Source organism: Ursus americanus, chromosome 3, assembly GCF_024610735.1.
Source record: "Ursus americanus isolate L20-20 chromosome 3, mUrsAme1.1.p, whole genome shotgun sequence".
NCBI classification, from domain to species: Eukaryota; Metazoa; Chordata; class Mammalia; order Carnivora; family Ursidae; genus Ursus; species Ursus americanus.
In genome coordinates, this window is record NC_142129.1 from 51,805,963 (window position 1) to 51,825,854 (window position 19,892).

The 19,892-nt window shown below is 39.7% G+C and overlaps 1 protein-coding gene across 10 annotated transcripts in view; it reads left to right on the forward strand.

Moving 5' to 3' along the window:
• The window catches only part of RAPGEF5 (Rap guanine nucleotide exchange factor 5), a 328,587-nt gene that overhangs the window by 271,532 nt on the left and 37,163 nt on the right, over positions 1 to 19,892 (forward strand). For all 10 annotated transcript variants that reach the window (XM_087860981.1, XM_087860984.1, XM_087860979.1 and 7 more), the window contains 4 exons: positions 11,648 to 11,726; positions 15,765 to 15,909; positions 17,797 to 17,894; positions 19,634 to 19,664. In XM_087860981.1, the coding sequence (XP_087717107.1) occupies positions 11,648 to 11,726; positions 15,765 to 15,909; positions 17,797 to 17,894; positions 19,634 to 19,664 (353 nt within the window). The remainder of the gene's footprint in view (positions 1 to 11,647; positions 11,727 to 15,764; positions 15,910 to 17,796; positions 17,895 to 19,633; positions 19,665 to 19,892) is intronic.

The window sequence follows — 19,892 nt, forward strand, 5'->3', positions numbered from 1 at the left end:
ACATATATTGCTCTCTCGTGTGAGAGTAAAAATAGAGAAATGCAGCATAGAGCTGGAAAGGACGCTCTGAAGTCAGCCAGGGCAGAGATTCCTTCCAGCTTTTTGCCCCAGTGTCCCTGGAGTCTGACCTTCATCTCATAAACCAAGAGGGATGCTAGCTAGCGTCACAGTCCAGGTAGCAGGATGGAGCAAGTCAAGAACACACCTGTACATCACACACGGCTTCAGCTTTTATCCCATGGACCAAAACTTAGTCGTAGCTCATCTAGCTGCAAGTGAAGCTGGGAGATACACTGTGTGGTGTTAATATATGTGAAGAGTGGGGACGCCTGGGTAGCTCAGTCGGTTAAGTGTCTGCCTTCAGCTCAGGTCGTGATCTCAGGGTCCTGGGATCGAGTCCCGCATCCAGCTCCCTGCTCAGTGGGGAGCCTGCTCCTCCTTCTGCCTGCTGCTACCCCTGCTTGTGTGCGCTCTCTCTTTGTCAAATAAATAAATAAAATCTTTAAAAATATATATATATGGGGAGAGCAATATGGCCAAGAAAAAGCAAAGTTTGATTCCTAAGAAATGAAAAATGGCATGGAATTTTATAAATGGAAGCTTATGTTAGTTCGTTTTGATACTTTCGATCCCAGGCCATAATTATATTTCCATCTCTTCAAAGAAATTTAAATATATTGTGATTTAAAGCATTGTATAATGGGGCACCTGGGGGACTCAGTTGGTTAAGCATCTGACTCTTGATCTCAGCTCAGGTCTTGATCTCAGGATCGGGAGTTCAAGCCCCATATTGGGCTCCACACTAGCCATAGAGCCTACTTGTAAACAAACAAAATAAATTAAAAAAAATAAAGCATCGTATAATCATTTTATAAAGACTATAAAGAATTAGCTTTTATAGCCTTCTGAAAACTGAATTTTGACAGTAATCCCCTGTATTATTAATGTGCAAAGAGTACTTAACTGAAAGTACCTTTCTCATGTCTGATTTGAGCCACTGAATTCATGTTTGAGAATTCTGCTTCTTTCACTCCAGAATTCTCCTTACAAGTTGTTAGAAATACTTTCCATGGGGCGGCTGGGTGGCCCAGTCAGGTAAGCGTCTGCCTTTGGGTCAGGTCATGATCCCAGGGTCCTGAGATTGAGCCCCATGTCTGGGGCTCCCTGCTTAGTGAAGAGTCTGCTTCTCCCTCCCCCTGTTCTTGCACTCGTGAGCACTCTCTCTCTCCCCTTTCAAATAAATAAATAAAATCTTTAAAAATATATTTTTCCCAAAACATATGAAACATATACTAAAAAATATTTCCTATATTATGACTTTGACTGAGCTTAACAATAGCACACATTAAATTAGTTCTCATAAAAAGAGCTTGTAGTACATAATTATATTATTACATGCTTGGTGATATTTCAGAACTCTCATGTACCCGTTATGTAGCTGCGGTGTGGGTCAAATCACCATGACTCATGTGATTTCAATGCTAGGAGAAAGGCCTAAGGATGTTCTTAGCTGTGCAAATAGTACATTGATTTTGAAACAAAACAAAACTGACTTATTAGAACCATTTGAGACAAAGGAGTTGGTATGAATGCCTTTAGCCAAAAAGACAAAAATAACCTTAACCAATAACAGTTAATACATGTTTAATGACTTGATTACCCAGATGTTGGAGTAGTAGGCATATGGGATCACTGAGGTGAGGAACAGACAAGACTTTGATGTGGAAGTCAGTTTTTTTTTTTTTTTCTTTTAGGAAAGGACAAAATAAAATGTGCCTAATGATTCTCAGTATCTGTAGTGTTTAATATGAAGAAGTTTAGAAGGAAAGGAAGAGTTCTATGGTTTGACCATTTAAAAAAATTGTTTCAGTTTCTGTCTTTACACTTCAACTTTAAAAAATATAAATATGTATAAATGGCCATTAAAAGATCTTAAAAGTGGGGTGCCTGGGTAGCTTTGTTGGTTAAGCACCTGACTCTTGATTTCAGCTCAGGTCATGATCTCAGGGTTGTGGGAAGGAGCCCATCAGCATGGAGCCTGCTTAAGATTCTCTCACTCCCTCTCCCCCTCCCCCATGCTTGTACACATGCTTTCTCTCTCTCGTTCTCTCTCTCTCAAAAAAAATAAGAGATCTTAAAAGCATTAGGAGTTTGTGGACTATCTTAATCCTTCCCTGTGATTGTCAGTTCTACCTTTAGAAGAGGAAATTGGCTGATCCCTTATAGCTATTTGCTATTTACCAAGTGTTTGCTAGAAAACAAAAATGAAATTTGAGTAGGAATAAAGGAACTCCAGCATGCTGGTGTATAGATGGAAAACGACTTTATAGGGGCGTTTTTGGCAATTCAAAAATAAAAAAGACTAAGTTCCTCTATCTGTGGCACTTCTCCCTGTCTGGAACAGGACTCTGTGACTCTCCTGCACATATGGACCATTTGGATTCACAGCCCCAGAAGAGCAGGGTGCAGTGAAATCCAGAGTTGGGGATCAGCCCACCTTGGGACCTAGGCCCCTTCTGATATTAACTTGCAACAACTCAGTGGTTTTTCACCCTCCTTAGCTCAGGCTTGGTGTCATCATGCCACAAAGAGATTATCAGACCTGCCTCCTAGAGAGAATATGAGGAGCACAGATCGTGTGGATAAAGCTCCTGGTACAGCACACAGTGTGTGGTCAGTAGAGGTGGCTGTTCCGGTTATGTGCGAAGGGAATAGCTACTATCTTCCCTTCTCTACTTGTCCTCGTTGCCCATCAGAGCTGCCGTTGGCTTCCTGGTGCACACTAAGAAATAGGTGTGGTTCAGAGCAAATCTGGGGCTCTCTAGGGCTAAAATGTGTGCTGGGTGAGGGTGGGGGTAGAGGTTTGTTCAGACATTCCCATGCACAGTGTTCATCCTGGGGCTTGTAGCCTGCCATATGTGGTCCTTTTATGATTACATTCAAACCCTGTGAAAGTTGAGGCCTTAAAACTTCACCTTCTCCATGGCAGTGAGCACAGTGCTCGACCCCAAGCAGTAGGTGTTCAGTCAATGGTCGTGACCAAACCTTTCTTCGTGACCCTAAAGCACTGCTCTCCCTCTCACCTGTGAGAAAGCAAGCAGCTATGTGTTAGTGAAAAGAACTCCAGGGACGCTGGGTGGCTTAGTCAGTTGGGCATCTGCCTTCAGGTCAGGTCATGATCCCAGGGTCTTGGGATGGAGTCCCGCGTCGGGGTCTCTGCTTGGTGGGGAACCTGCTTTTTCCTCTGCCTGCCTCTGCCAACTTGGGCTCTCTCTCTCTGTCAAATAAATAAATAAATAAAATCTTAATAATAATAAAAAAAAAGAACTCCAATGACTGTTCTGGAACCCAGAGCACAAAGGCATTCCCTGCTGTCAGTCACTGGATGAAATATTTGTCCTAGAAATATTTTTAAACATGGGCTACATAGTGAAGTAAGTTTTCTAATATTGGACATTTTCAGTTTGTGTAAGATCTTGTGCCCACTTGTTTAGAAATAGGCTTAGTTAGGTTTAATTGTGTTTAATTATTTTTTTTTAAAGATTTCATTTTTAGGGGGCGCCTGGGTGGCGCAGTCGTTAAGCATCTGCCTTCGGCTCAGGGCGTGATCCCAGCGATCTGGGATCGAGCCCCACATCAGGCTCCTCCGCTGGGAGCCTGCTTCTTCCTCTCCCACTCCCCCTGCTTGTGTTCCTTCTCTCGCTAGCTGTCTCTCTCTGTCAAATAAATAAATAAAATCTTTAAAAAAAAAAAAAAGATTTCATTTTTAAGTAAGTTCCACGCCCAGCATGGGGCTCGGATTCATAACCCCTAGATCAAGAGTCACACACTCTACCAACTGAGCCGGCCAGGCGCCCTAGTTGTGTTTAATTTACACTAGTAAATTGGTAGAGTATCTTTTTATCTTTAATATATCTAGTTATCATTCTTAGCTTTAAATTAAGACAGTTGACTAATGTTCAACTTGGAGGAAAATAACTTCTCTCTCATAGCTCTAGAATTTCTTAAGCTGAAACAAAAAATAATTTTACTCATCTGAATTCAGTGATAATGATTCACAGTGACCGGGGTGGAAAATTAACATTCAGAATGGTGATATATTTCAAGTTTTGGAAGAAAGCTGGTAATAGAGATTCTTCTTGGTGCCCGGGAGATAAAAATATCATACCTTGTCCTGAGTTGATTCTAGTATTAGAGGAGTGCTTCAAATAACCATGCCCCAGACTTCTAATTTAAGGTTTAATATTTAAATTAGTTCTTTCTTTGTTTCATGAAATTTTGGAATGTTGAATTGACAAGCCCTTAGGAACACAGTTTGTGTCTTTATGTATTGTATGATGTTAATCGTACCAGACAGAGCAGCTCCGAGAGTCTCTTGTGCTAGACTGAGTGACTCCTGCAACTGGGTATTAATTGTTGTTGGTAGATGCTGGCAGGTTGGTATCGAAGGCTCCATACCCATGACACTTCCCATGTTCTGATCTATACTGTTAAATGATACTTGGATTGATCAGGAAGAATTGCTTCCTCCTGGCTAATTTGTGAGAGCTACTGCTGTTACTGATCAGCTGTGTAACACCTGCAGGAAGAGTGGGGAAAAAGAGGGTGATGGATGGTGTGAGGGCCGATTATCAGAATATCCTTAGTTCCTTTCAGCCTAACTCAGGTATGCCCCTAACATTGCCCTAACATTTTTCAAGGGGCATCTGTCCGTCAGACAGAGACCATCCACACACCAAATCCTATGGCCTCTGAATGCAGATGAAGGCTGATGAACTTCCCTCCAGCAACTTTGCACACTCGGGATCCGCTTGCCTTTCCGTCATCCTTTCTTGTTGGCTTCTGTTACATCTGTGTCTCCCTGTTCTCCTGTTTTTCTCTCTCTCCTTTTCCCCCCTTCTTGAACTCATCTTTCTCTTAGCATTACCCAAATGTGAACATACACCCCAGCTCAACCCTCAGTCCCCACTTACACCTCCCTAGGACTGTACCTCACAGTTTATGTTGTCCAGGCCACTCTCTTTGTACCCTCTTTATATAGTAGCTCCCATAATCACCCAGACCTCTTTAGCAAGCTCTGGTCTTTGATAGTTTTGTCCAGTATCTTCACTTAAAGTAACCTCAGGGTACTGAAGCTCAGTGTATTTAAAAGTAAACTCATCTTCTCTCTCCTTATTTTTCCTTTATCCAGTCTCACTGTCCTGATGCCCCAAGTGCAATCTCTATCTCTTGTCATTTCTTCTCTTGAAAATTTCCATTCACTTCCCTTTTCCTATAGAACAAGCCATAGGCTTCTTGCTGTAGGGCTCAAAGACCCTCCAGGAGTTGGCTCCAACCTAGTTTACTTTGCACTTATACATGTGATCCCTTCTATTACTGTTTCAAACTATACCATAGACCAAGCCTTCTAAAACTCACCTGTCCACAGACTGCTAATAAGAGCTGAAGCCAATGGGGGCAGAACCGTGATAAGCTGCAGAGCGCACGCTGCATGAAAAGGGCAATTCAGCACGAAACCATGTTGCCTTATGAGATGCGGGCCTGGTGCTGCCAGAACTTCTAATTTTTATGTGTCGTTTTGCTTAAAGATTAATTTATTTATTTCAGAGAGAGGGGGTAGGGGGCAGAGGGAAACAATCTCCAGCAGATTCCCCACTGAGTGTGACCCCGACTCTGAGATCAGGACCTGAGCCAAAATCAACAGTAAGATGCTTAACCGACTGAGCCACCCAGGCGCCCTCAGATCTTCTGATTTTTAAATATTGTCATATAACGAAAAACACCTTTAGGGGCTAGACAAGGCCCAGAGGCCACAGGTTTGTGTCTCAGCCACAGACACCACACAGTCACTCCTTTGCTCACATTTATTTCACTTCTTCATCCACCAGTTCTTCTTAGAAGTTCAGGGGTGATCTCACATGGCACCTGTTAGGTAAAACCTTCCGTGGCATGTTGGAGTTTCCTTTATCCTTTAGAACGTTTATGATTGGTGCTGCCCAGTTGAAGTGTTGCCTTATTTAGTGCATTTCATGGGGATAAATGTCTCAACTTCCTGACTAGTTATGAGCTTGAAGCCAGGGATCACTCTGTATTTTCTTGTCTCTCACCCCAAATCCCTTAGCAGACGCCTCTGATAGAGTCAGTTCTTGGTACTCAGTGTTTCTTGGTTGATTGGTAGCACTTGAAGAATTGGGACAGGATCTGAATATTGTCTTATGAAAGTAAGAACAGGTGGTACTTATTGAGTGCCTAATGTATACCAGTTTCTCTGTCCAGTGCTTTAGATACACTGTTTAATCCTGACTGCAGTTCTGCTAGGTGTGGATATGATACCCACTTCATAGCTGACTTAACTAAGGCCCAGAGAGGTTCAGGACTGAACCTAAGGCAATCCAGGTAGAAATTCAGTTCTCTGATCTCGTTAGTACTTTTCACACTGTTTTCTAAGCTTCCCAGCAGGTTTAGCAGACACATGCATGAGCCACAAATGGATTGTAATTATAATCGTGCCTAGACGCGGAGAGCCGCTAAGGGCTGGGACAGCAGGAGCTCATGGGGCCTGTCACCTCTCTTCCCACCCAGGGTGACTTGCAAACATGACCTTAGGTGTGGAGAATGTGGGCAAGCACTGGGTTTATTAGTCCATAGTCTGTCTAGTGACACTTTTAAAAGGCAGCATGTGGAATGTAATATAGTTCAGAACATAATTCCTGTTGTGTTCAAATCATTTTTTCCCAAAGAATGATGGGATTCCAAAACCAAATTTTTCAAGTCACAGTAAAAACAGATTTCATTATTTGAAGAGTGCCGTCCAAGCTCTTGTGTGTAGTAAGCTCCTGTCATTAAAGAGGTGACTTTTAAAGTTTGATGTAGAAACAGCATTAAGTGAATAAGCATTTCTTATGTAACCAATAAGGAAGAATAAAGTGAGATCTCAAGATTTGGTCATTTTAGAATGGCTAAGCAATACTCTGGTGAATTGTAAAAATATGCAGGAATAGAGTGAATTTAAAAGCTGTGGTAAACAGCCACATTTAAGGTCATGAATATTGCTTGCAGAAATGTAAAATAAACTGAGAAAAAAGCATAGCTCTGAACAGCATAGCACTTTAACCTATGATTCAGACATGAACTTCCATTTTTTTTAATTGGTGCTTAATCAAATTACATGGTACATTTTGGCACTGCTTCTCAAAAAATAACGGCAAGTCGTCATATTCCAGGACCAGAAACAAGACCTTTTTTTTTTTTTTTTAATTTTATTTATTTATTTATTTGACAGAGAGATAGTGAGAGAGGGAACACTAGCAGGGGGAGTGGGAGAGGAAGAAGTAAGCTTCCCGCCAAGCAGGGAGCCCGATGTGGGGCTCGATCCCAGGACCCTGGGGGACCTGAGCTGAAGGCAGATGCTTAACGACTGAGCCACCCAGGCACCCCAAGAAACAAGACCTTTCAAGTACAAAGTTTTTCTTGGCCTCTCGAAATAAAGTTTAAGTAGAACATACTTTAGAGTGCCTTAAATTCCATTGCATCTGAAGTAGAAATATAGGTGAAACAAATCTGCTATCAGTACTTTAGGGAATATGAGTCACTGTAGAAATGTTGAATATTCATATTACCATACTTATATAGTGACTATAGGCAGTTGTCTGTCAAAATTCTTATCATTTGCTTTCTTAGCAATTCACTTATACCAAAAAAAAAAAAAAAAAGCATTAAGCTTAGACCTTCTTGAAACATTTAGATCAGTTCCTCCGATTTGATTACATTTACATAACAGAACCCTATAAAAAGGATCTGTACCAAACCAATTACTAGTCTACCTGACACAAGTCTAGGATGCTCTAGAAACACTTGTGTTTTACAGAAATAAGTGGAAGTTTTTAGTGCTTGAGACACTTAAAATGAGGAGAAAATATCTTAATATCTGCATAAAAGAAAAATACATTCAAGTAAAATCAAATGAAATGGACAATTCTTTTCTTATACCTTGAAATTAAAACAGTAAGAGATGAAAGAGAAAAGTCCTGTATTAACATCATTATGGTAAATAGTAGATTTTAGAGTCACTTCTATCAAATGTTTGACTTTAGATGTTGATTACATCTTGATGTATTTTATTTCAAGTAAACTTAGTGCTTAAAACTGTAATAGTATCTGCTTACCAGTTTTGATTGTTATCAGGATGTTTCTTTTATATGGCAAGAGTACTTCCTATATTTAAAAAAGCCACAATGTAAATATTCTTTTACTTGTGGGATTGGGGGGGGGGGTATTCCCAAAAGGATGGCTGAATATTTTTATCAGTGATGAGCCAAGAATTTGGGATTAGATTTAGTGATTGATTTAACGAACAGAATTTCAAAGGAAAGGTTTATTGTCTATTAATACCTAGGTATTCACTGAGTTAGAAAGCAAAATGAATATATCTTTTTATTCAGAAGGTTAGTGTATATGGCAACTATGAATTTGTTTAAATGAAAGATAATTTTATACACAAAGGTGCTTTTCTGCCTAGAGTCTTAAATTACTGTTAATTAAGCACTATATAATATAATAGATAATTATAGTGTTTTAATATGGATGCCGGAGGATGTGCTTGTCTTTCTAAATGGCTATTGTTGGCTAATAGTCGTCAGGGGATCATTTATATAGCCATTGTGGTTCTAAAAATATCTCTGAATACCATGGGACAGCCTTTTTTGATACATGGCTATTATAAAATGCATTTTTATTTGAAGTGTGTCATTTTGATTATATCACTCAATTACTTTCATGCACAGCAAAAAAAAAAAAAAAATGCCAATGCTGAAAAAGAGTAAGGGAAGGCTCTTTATGTAGAGAAAAATTTCATAACAATATGGTAGTTAAATAGGGTAAGATTTGAATCAAGGGTATTGGGAATCTGTTCTATTCATGAGGATTTTTAGTGGTTCAGTAGGATTTTAACTGGAGATGTTTTTATGTAGCCTCGTTGTTTTTATTTTAATTAATATTTCTATGGCAAAGAGATAATTAGGTAAATGCTGTTGAATATTAAATATGGTAGTAGCTTAGGGGAAAGCGTTTCTGGGTCAAAGCCCTTAACAAAATATTGTCATATGTGAGCTCATTAATTGAATTGAATGCCAAATGGTTTTGCCACCATATAAACCAGACTCCAGTCACTCAGCTTATTATCCAAGGCTGTTCCAGAATGGAATGACTGGTTATGTGAAAGTTTAATGGCATTCTTTTTCATCTCAGTTGCTAATGGAGTAAATTTTGATTAGAGAATAGTTCCAACCTCTTTAAATCCGCTAAGTGTAAGAACATTCCAAAGAGTCTGAACCTAGGTCCCATCGAGCATTTTGAATGCTGAATGTGTGAGGTCCTCAGGGCTTGCACCCAGTGGCTTCTGTGTACTGTCGGCTCTGATTGGTAAGGGCCCACAGAGAACCCTAAAATAGATGCCAGGCTGCTCTGTGGTTCTGGCTGCCTGCATCTCACATTGAATGCAAAAAAGACTCCATCTCTAATGAGAGCAGAGAACTCGAGGATGTTCGTCAACCACATTTAGTACCAAGCAGCGTTAGAATTGGTGAACATCCCTGTTCAGTAGTGTCCCAGGGTGATGGTTTTCAAGTTGTCTTTCAGAATATCCTAGGGGTTCAGACATGATGCCATTGTTTGATTTTTCTTGAAACTATTTTAAAAACTGTGAAGAAAACACAAAAAGCTTCAAACTGTATATTTCAAGGTTTTCATTAGGATAACCAAGCTATGAACTTCTGCCAGGTTTAACTGGTTTGGGGGGCAGATCTTAGAATACAGTTTCTCCTGCCTTTTCGTGCAGATGAGTATTTGAAACTGCATGGAATCTTTCCTGTGAACTTGGAAATTATGGTGGAGGTCACAGCTTGCCAGTAACTGGTAAACAGGGCGTCTAGGAGAGAGCTCCCAGGTCTTCTGCAAGTGCAGGCTGTGCGAGTGCACTCACACTAAATTGTCCAGCCGGCCACACTCCCGCAGTTACGTTCAGCACAGAGCTGTAGAGCTCGATACCGGGCTCTTCTTTCCCTTTACACACTTACAGTAGGTAGGTCTTAGTTTATGCCTAGCAAGCCCCAGACGCATCTGTTTGAGAACTTACTTTCGCTGGAGCGCTGACTGTTAGTATATTGTGGTGTGATACAACATTGTAAGTGTAGGCTTATTTTACATCATAGGTGCCATTAGTCAAACTTTTATTTTTTTTAATAAGGAATACTGTTATTTAGCATAAATAAGTAAATGTCTTTAAAAAAAACCTTTCTTAATACTCTTCATTAACATCTCTGGTTCATTTCACTTAAGGGCATTTTGCAATTAGCAAACAAGTTTGTTTTTTTAACATGACCATTTGCAACCACTTACTGGTGTAAATTGGGATTATCTTGATGTTCTGCTATCAAAGCAATTAAGCAGGGTCAGCTGATATACGGCTGGAGATGCCATTCACTACCTCTTTATATCAGAGTTTTGTGTTTGTAAACATAGACTTGTTTTGCCTTGGTCAGTTTTTACAGTAAATATTATTGGTTATTTCTAAAAATTCTGTAATTTTTTCAGTCTTCAATACAACCTGCAGAGCTCTATCCGGGGCAGTTCCTTCTGCTTACACACTTACATAGCTCTTGGAGAGCATAAATGCTTCTGCGTATACAAGCTCATTATTCTTACAACTGATTAATTACTGTTTCAAATTACTGGAAATCCATGTCCAGGATGTAAAAGAAATGAAAATGAAATCATATAGTAAAATGAATTTTAAGTTAAGGAGGTCGGATAAAGACAATTATGGCAAGAGCTCTACTTTGCATTCTGCATGTAATTTTTTCTGTCAGTTTGGAAATTATATTGGGGGGTCAGAGTTTACCTGTTTAGCTGTTCCATATTACATGTAAGCTGGACTTTTCCAAGAACACTCAAGGCCAAGAGGCAATAAAAATCAAAACCGTTTTTGTCAGTGAGGAGGTTAGGGAAGGGATTGGGAAGGAGTATATTATGATATATTATACCTGCTCCCCAATTTTAATGGGACTTAGCTCTGTCTCTCTCCAAAGCAGTAACAACATCACCCACCACTTTCCCAGCTTCTTACAGATGCATTTGAGAGAGAAAGGTGAATAGCCATGGAACCTGATATGTGTCCTCTAAGTTTTATTATCCATTGTTCTTGCCCTAGACTTAGGTAAATGGCTTTAGAAAGCCTTAATTTATTAGAACATGCAGGCTTCATTCCCTGTAGGACTGGAGTATATACCCCAGAAATACTATAAAATTTATTCTTAAAAGGACAGTATTCGTGCTTTGGTTTTCCAGAACATCTTTCCCCACAAAAGTCAATGATGTTTTAGGGAGTGAGAAGGATGACAAAAGTATGTTTAGAGAGCCTTGCAACAAAAAAATAATCTCATTGCTTGAGGTATTCTGTGTAAGGAGTTTAAAAAATCTTAACTTCCATAAATAATGTATTTTGTGGCTAAAATTCTCTTACCCTAACCCCTCCCACACCCACCACCCTTTATCGTATTCTGCTGCACACGCTGTTGGGGGGGGGGGGGTGAGCAGTTGCCCTTCTTATCCCTGGCGTGCTTACCTTGTGTTTGTTTTTCTTTCTTTGCAGAGACCCTCCTTGATGACTTCCTTCTCACGTACACTGTCTTCATGACAACTGATGACTTGTGCCAGGCGCTGTTGAGGCAATATCCTTCATTAACTTCAGGATGCTGTCGGCTTCCTCTCAGACAGATGTCTCGCATTAGGAATTAACTGCCTTTCTTAATTTACTCAGCCCCTGTGTAGAGTGTGGATATGTTAAATATTAATGTAATGATATCCAAAGTAAAAGATGAAATGAGACAGAACAGACAGGGGAAACTGGAAGGCAGGGCTGCTGTTTTCACCTTCTGGGTTGTGGGTAAATTGTACTGTTTGTATTAAGTTTTCTTCAAACGTAGGTCTCAAGACTTGAGAAATCTGGAGGTAAGTTTGGCCACTGGGTAAAGCCCAGAGTCAAGAGGTTGAGTGGACGGGCAATAAGTGAACTTGTAAGACAGTCAGGCGGTTAGTGCCAGGGGACTTGGGCAGGAAAACATATGTACGGGATACCATGTTTCTTTGCAAGTGTCCTGGGGCAAGATGAGCCGTCCCCCACGTGGGAGGTCGAAATCCCCCCCTTGGAGTCAATTGTCATCTTTTCAGAAGCTTTCTGAAGACGTGTGCTGTTAGAATGACAGGTGTGATTAGAAAGTGAATGACCAGTTAAGGAAGCTTTACGATTTGATAGATGAAAGGCCAAAAAGCCAAGCCAAGTAAACTGACTCAGAGACTCCGCAGGGGCTGCTTGACTCACAATTTGCAAGGAAGGTGCTTCAGAAGCATTTAAGAAGCCTACTAACTATTAGGTATTTATCAAACCAAACTGAAGATTCCTCTAGAGCCTAGGTGAACATTTTTAGGAAGATGAAAAAAAAAATTTTTTTTGGCATATGCCTGAGTTTTATTGAGCCCTAACAGTAATGGTCTTGGTAATATTCTTTTCCTGTTAAATAATTGTTATATTTCCCCCCTATTTGATAGGCTTTTCCTGCTTAAAAGAATACTGTAGAACTCCATAAAGGGCATAACTGAAATAAAATCTCTCTTAATAAATATATACACCAGAAATCATGATTACTTGTCAGTGCTTTGCTGTGTTCATATGGCCACGCAAAGCTACAGATCTTGGGAAGCGTTTTGAACCCGTTCATACAACTGATCTTGAAACATTATTCGTTTTGATCTTGGAGAATTGCAAAAACAGATTTCTTCCACAGCTTCCAAGTGGGTGTTTCTAAAAAATTCTGCAATAATTACTAGGTTTTCAAGTTCTCCCTCTTTAACAGTGTTCTAGAAAAATAACTATGAGCTAATTTCGTCTACATTTTAATGCAAACGGCTTTTCAAAAAGTATTACCATCTATTAAACCATATAGTTTGTTTCATAACAAATGGATGCCTTCAAACCATTGTTTTTAAATATGATCCTAGTACAGGTGCCTGGGTGGCTCAGTCAGTTAAGCATCCAACTTTTGATTTTGGCTCAGGTTGTGATCTCAGGGTCCTGAGTTCGAGCCCTCCATTGGGCTCTGTGCTAGGCGTGGAACCTGCTTGAGATTTTCTCTCTCTCTCTCTCTGCTCCTCCCTACACCCTTCTCTCTTCAAATAAGTAAGTAAATAAATAGGTAAATAAATAGGATCCTAGTATTATTTGTGATTATTATTAAATTAATGCTCATAGAATTTCCCTGAGGAATCTCTAAAACTTCACTTGGATATGACCATGTTTTGCATCTTTGACTAAGACATTTTCTACAGACGTTTAGTTCAGATTCTTAACAGCCTTTTTACTAATTATCAAAACTCATGAAATCCATACTCTGCTTTTTGTGAAATAATATTAACCACAAACAAAAATATGGCATCCATATTTAATTTGAGAGATTTTTATGTACACCTTAGTGAGGCTGTCGTATATATCCCATACCATTGCCTTCTGAGGAGTGGTCCGAATTATTTTTTGTTTGTCTCCCATTGTTTTCAAACATTATTTATAGATCAGAGCCATTTATGCTGTGTTTGGGTATCTTAGATGGGTACTGTTACTGTGGTAGAATTTTATGCTTTTTAGCTTTTCTCATCATTAAGAGCATTAGGTAAGCTCCCAGCCTTAGGCTAGCTAACGTTCAGTGCTCTACACTGAAGGCGTAACTGTCGTCCAGTGCCTTCCCAGTATTCCCCTCCTCTGGCTACATTTATAAATAAGTATAATCTGGCAAGGGCAAAATGTGTAGGAGTGAACATACCCTGATAAAACAGAATAATCCAAATGTTAAATTTAATCAGTAAATGTTTTTTAAAAGTACATCTTAGTGTGAGAACAAGATGAAGCAAATAAGTGGTAGCAGCTGTGAATGGAGAAGGGCCGTTGAAGTTTCAGGCCCCGAAATGGCTCTGCCCTGCGGGTCCGTAATCGCAGAACGGAGATGCAGTGGGAGTAAGAAGCCCACTTCCTGACTTACACGTTGCTGACCTAAAAGAAAGAAATTGTTAGTATTTCCTGATTTTCTAGGTTTTCTTCTTTATATTGGTTAGGCCGTGATAGTCACGGGAAAAGAAGAACATTTGTACAAGTGGAAATAATGTAGGCTATAAAATTTTATATTTTGTCTGTAAGAGAAAAACTAGGAAAAAATGGACACTTTAACAGATCCTTCGCATATTTGCCTGAGTTTATTTCACATGTAGAAGTCAAAAAACTCAAATGTCCTGAATTTATTTTTGCAGGTTGGGGAGACAGTGACTAAAATATGTTTTGAAATATTTACGAAGGCAGACATCGATATTCCTCTTTTACAGTTATGCAGCAGCATTGAAGAGTGAAGAATCCTGTCCACAACCCCAGAGCCTGCCTGTCTTTGGCATCATTGCATTTCCTTTTCCTACATAACTTTCCAGTATGTCCAAGATAGTCAGAAATGAGAATTTGGGGAAGAAAAACACTAGGTTGGTTTGGAAAATGCCAGGCTTCTGTCTCGTTCCAAGGCTTTAAGCACATTGCTTTTGAGGTGGTTATTTTTATGTAATTTGAACAGCACAGCTAGCCGCTGTTAACTTTCAGTATTTATCACTCCAGATGATGAAATTTTTCTTATAAATAAGCATAGTTAGGGGCACCTGGGTGGCACAGCGGTTAAGCGTCTGCCTTCAGCTCAGGGCGTGATCCCGGCGTTATGGGATCGAGCCCCACATCAGGCTCTTCCGCTATGAGCCTGCTTCTTCCTCTCCCACTCCCCCTGCTTGTGTTCCCTCTCTCGCTGGCTGTCTCTATCTCTGTTGAATAAATAAATAAAAAATCTTTAAAAAAAATAAAATAAAATAAATAAATAGGCATAGTTAATAGAAGTGGATGATCCCAACATGTTTTCTTACTTGCTTTTCTACTCAACAATACATTGCGAATGTTCACGCTCAGTAAATGCACTACTGGACCATCAGGTTGATGGCTGTAGATTGCCTGTTAATGGATATGTGATAATTAAGTTAACTATCCACAGTGTTTGATGCATTTAGGTTATTCGTATTTTACTTTTTTTTTTATTCCGATGAAAATGAAAAGTGGCAGTCCCTTTTAATTATGTTTACATGTTTATCCAGTGTTTTTTTCCAAGCAAATTCCTGGGGGTGGGCATTTAAATCATATCACAAATTATACTCCAGAAATCGGTGCTCTTTTGGGGCTCGTTGAGCAGTGACTGCTTTTATACATTGTGAATTTCTGAGGATCAAAGGATATCTGGCCCAGTTCTGATGTTACTTTTATGGAAAGCGTTTACCTGTGTAGCAAGGCCAGCTCTCCTGTAGCCACCGTTGAAATCCATAGGCCACTTAGAACCTCGTCGTGGTGTCATCGACCCATGCTGCCTGTGGAGCTGTGTCAGCAGCTGTCAGTGCAAATCATCTAATTCACCTTCACGACCTGCCACCGAGCGTGTGGAAATCATTTTCCTGGGTTTACTTACTTTTGCCGTTTCTGGTGCACACCTTTTGCTCTTGCTATACATATTCTTTTCTTCGCACGTGCTTAGATATTTGCGTATTCTTTGGAAAATGCATTAGCATGTTTTGTGAAAATAAGAATAAATGGATGTCTTCATATTTTTATTTCCAACAATGCAATATTCTCTCTTAACCATTTGCACCTATTCTGCTAAGAAGTATCAAGGCAAAGAAGAAAACTCGGATGTTCCTTGTCGGAAACGTAAGGTCTTGCATCTCGTGTCCCAGTGGATTGCTCTCTACAAAGACTGGTTACATGAAGACGAACATTCAAAAATGTTCTTAAAGGTAATGTAAAACTTCGAGAGATTCTTCGATGCCGAATGAGTGATTTTTTCGGTTATGTGCTGCAGAAATCTCTTTTGTAGGTGGCAGTCATGCATTTTTTTTGTCCTATTCAAGCTGTGACTCAGAATATTAACTTGTTTTGATTTTTGAAGCCTGATATTCTGTACATAGATAGAAATTTTTTTTTAATTGGAAATAAGTCATTTTGAAAAAAATGTAGGCGGCCGGTTTAACATTTGCTAATTTAAGGCTATTTTATGTAATTCATGGGAATTTTGATTACAGATGAAATAATTAAGGTAGATAGAACATATCTAAAAGCTTGACACTTGGGGCGCCTGAGTGGCTCAGTCCTTAAGTGTCTGCTTTCGGCTCAGGGCGTGATCCCAGAGTCCTGGGATCGAGCCCCATATCAGGCTTCTCCGCTGGGAGCCTGCTTCTTCCTCTTCCCCTGCTTGTGTTCCCTCTCTCACTGGTTGTCTCTCTCTCAGTCAAATAAATAAATAAATTCTTCAAAATAAATAAATAAAATAAAAACTCGACACTATTTCATATGTTGAGATGTATTCTGAGTTTGAACTAACCAGTTCCATATACACAATATTTGGATAAAACATTATTTATAATTTTAAAACTATATTAACAAGACATACATTATGAAAGTTTTTCATACCATGATGTATTTTGAGAATTTTAAGCAATAATAACTTGCAAAATGGGTACTAACATAGATTTACATTTGGAATTAGATAAACTGATGTACTCTTTCTTTCTTTCTTTCTTTCTTTCTTTCTTTCTTTCTTTCTCTCTCTCTCTCTCTCTCTCTCTCCCCCCCCCCCCCGGTCCGTCCCCCTTCCTTCCTTCCTTCCTTCCTTCCTTCCTTCCTTCCTTCCTTCCTTCCTCCCTCCCTCCCTCCCTCCCTCCCTCTCTTTCTTTCTTTCTTTTCTTTCTTTTCTTTCCTTTCTTTCTTTTCTTTCTTTTCTTTCTTTCTTTCTTCTCCATGCCCAATGTGGAGCCCAATATGGAGCTTGAACTCACAACTCTGAGATCAAGACCTGAGCTGAGATCAAGGGTCAGATGCTTAACCGACTGAGCCACTCAGTCGCCCCTGTATAAACTGATATGTTTTTCTAATCGTCAACCGGCTGTAATACCTTTTGAACACAGATGATTCTATGGAGACAATATGTAGACAGTTGGATTCCCTCGGCCACCAAAATCATATTAGCTATGCAGGTTAACACAGAGAAAGGGTAGAATGGAATTCGAGCAGGGAGCAAGTCTACTTCAGAACAGACAAGTGTTCAAACTGATTTGCCTTTCATGAAGGAATTCACTTTGATTTCAAAAATCAGGTGTCCTTTAGACATCCAGTTAAAAACTGGTTTAACCAACTCTGTGCCTAAACTGTCATTCATTTCTTTCTTTCTTTCTTTCTTTCTTTCTTTCTTTCTTTCTTTCTTTCTTTCTTTCTTTCTTTTTTAGGATTTTATTTATTTCTTAGCGAGAGAGCATGAGAGAGAGACAGCACAAGCAGGGGGGACAGCAAAGGTGGAGAAAGAGGGAGAAGCAGGCTCCCCGCTGAGCAGGGATGACCTGACCCTGATGTGGGGCTCAATAGTCATGGAAACCTTGAGTTGCCTTCCAGGTGTCTCTGAGTTCCCAGCATTGACTACTTATGGCCCCTGAAAGCTGTGGGAGAGCCACGCAGTTGGGTGAGGGGCTAGGAGGCAGAATCCCACTTAGGATCTCACTGGTACCTGGTGTAACCCCCTGCATCATCCCATATGCCACCTATTCCCTCAACAGGTTAACCACTGTGTGAGTCCTAATCCTTACAAAATAGGCATTTCAGCCGCCATTTTTCTTTCTCCCCTGACCCCCCAGACCATATACAGGAATGTACTGGATGATGTGTATGAATATCCAATACTTGAAAAAGAATTGAAAGAATTTCAGAAGATACTTGGAATGCACCGTCGTCAGTGAGTATTTAATTTTCCATTATTACAATTAATAAAAGAAAGCAGCCAATGTGATAGAATTCGAGTGTCTTGCAAAGTTCATCTTGGACACTTTGAATCTGGGATCCCTTGATTCCTTAGCTTTTCTAGTAGTGAATTGTGTATTTTGTTTTTATATCAAAATGAATGAACACAAAATCAAGCTTACTGCTATTTTTTAACACTGTTTGATACAGTAGAAACTAACTGAGCCATAAGAACCTGGATAAATAAAAACAACTCTTTAACAAGTTATTATTTAATCTTAAAAGTGTAAATATTTAACTTGTCACTTGAGGGGCTCATAGCTGTCTCTGATAGAATAGGAAAAGTTTTAGAAATAGGTTTCAGCAAGTCATGAAGCATTTTTAAAGCTCCATTTTACAGATTCCCTGAGGTTTCTTTATCAATTTAGAAAGATTAAAGAAAACCATTTACTCCCTGACTTTTGGCAGGTGTAAGTATCCCCGAGGTATCTGTCATTAGTCTTTCAGATTGCCAATACCTGACTTACCACTAATTCTTCTTATTAATGTTGGTGAATGAAAACATCAGGTCATTGTTCAGTTTTCAGATAGAGCTGCAAAGTTAATCTGAAAGGAAAAACTGTCCTCTGATTTACAGTGTACTTTCTACTTAGTAAACATGAAACGCATGTGTCGTCAAGTTGTGAGAAACTTCTATGAAGATTTCAGCAGTCCCAGAGGCACTTCTCATAGAAAACGTTAATTCAGGCCTTTCCGATGACTAATTTGAGACTTAAAGCCTGACCTAATTTTAGTAAAGAGAGATCCTTTTGCAAATTAAATGTCTATATAAATTAATTTTAGGGCGTAAACAAATCGTGTCAGCTTTAGTCCTCAATCATGAAAATCACACATTTAGAAATTCAGAAATGAGACGCAGTTTAGGACAGTGTTAGAAACAAATGTTGGGAATTTGGGTGATGTTCCTTCGTCATGGGCTACACCATAATATGTTCTCAGCACCGAAGACTAGTATGAAAATGGGAACAAATAAATGAAACAGGAAAGAAAAAGAGAGAAAACCTTTACATCAAAATAATCCCCCACATAGAAGTTGGTCTCTGCCGTAAGGCAGACCTGCTCACTCTTGGGAAACCTTAATTCATGGTTTAATATATTTGAATGCATTCAGTACATTAATGGAACTTAATACATCCCGTTAAAAAAACTTAACATAAAATGGGAAATAATAGATTAAAATGAGAAAATGATATGATATGACTCTTGCCTCTTTGGTAAAAGATTATGAGATATCTCTAGATTCTGGAAGAAGATTTGAGCTGGGGACCTACAGAATGTCCCCTACTTCCACCACACGTGTAAACATTATGGAAAACAGGTGCCTTGGCTGACTTAACCATCAAATAACAATAATTTCACCCAAACCTATCAGTATATGAGAAAGCTGAGAGTTTCTGTGCACTGAATAAATCCAGTTCTTCCTTCAGCGCTCACTTTCTGCGCCTAGAAAGTAAAATACACCTGTTGAGCAGTTAGCCTCTTTTCTTCCTTATTCAGTCGAAACCCAGAGCCCAATGTCGAGGGTGTTATACATAGTGACCTAATGAATACCAGCTTTTATCTTTCTGAAAAGCAAAAACCTCTGCCCATTGCCTGAAAATTAGTCTTCTGTGACAATTACTGCATTATTCTGGGTTTGGGACAAAGACTGATTTCTTGTCATTTCCCTTTCAGCACCGTAGATGAATATTCCCCGCAAAGGAAGGTGAGGCGGGCCTTTCTCTATCCGAAAGGGGGCCATCCAGTTTGGAGACCTTGCTTTGCCTCACTTGGCATTTCTTCATAATTAAAATGAATACTGCCTCAAGCCGACCAGGGGCAGGCGGGGAAGCCTGGGGCTGTGGCTTATTGCACTTTGCTGCTTCACTTCGCTTTGCCCGTGCTGCTCCAGATCGAGATCGGGCGCTAGCCACGTGCCCTTGACTTGACATTC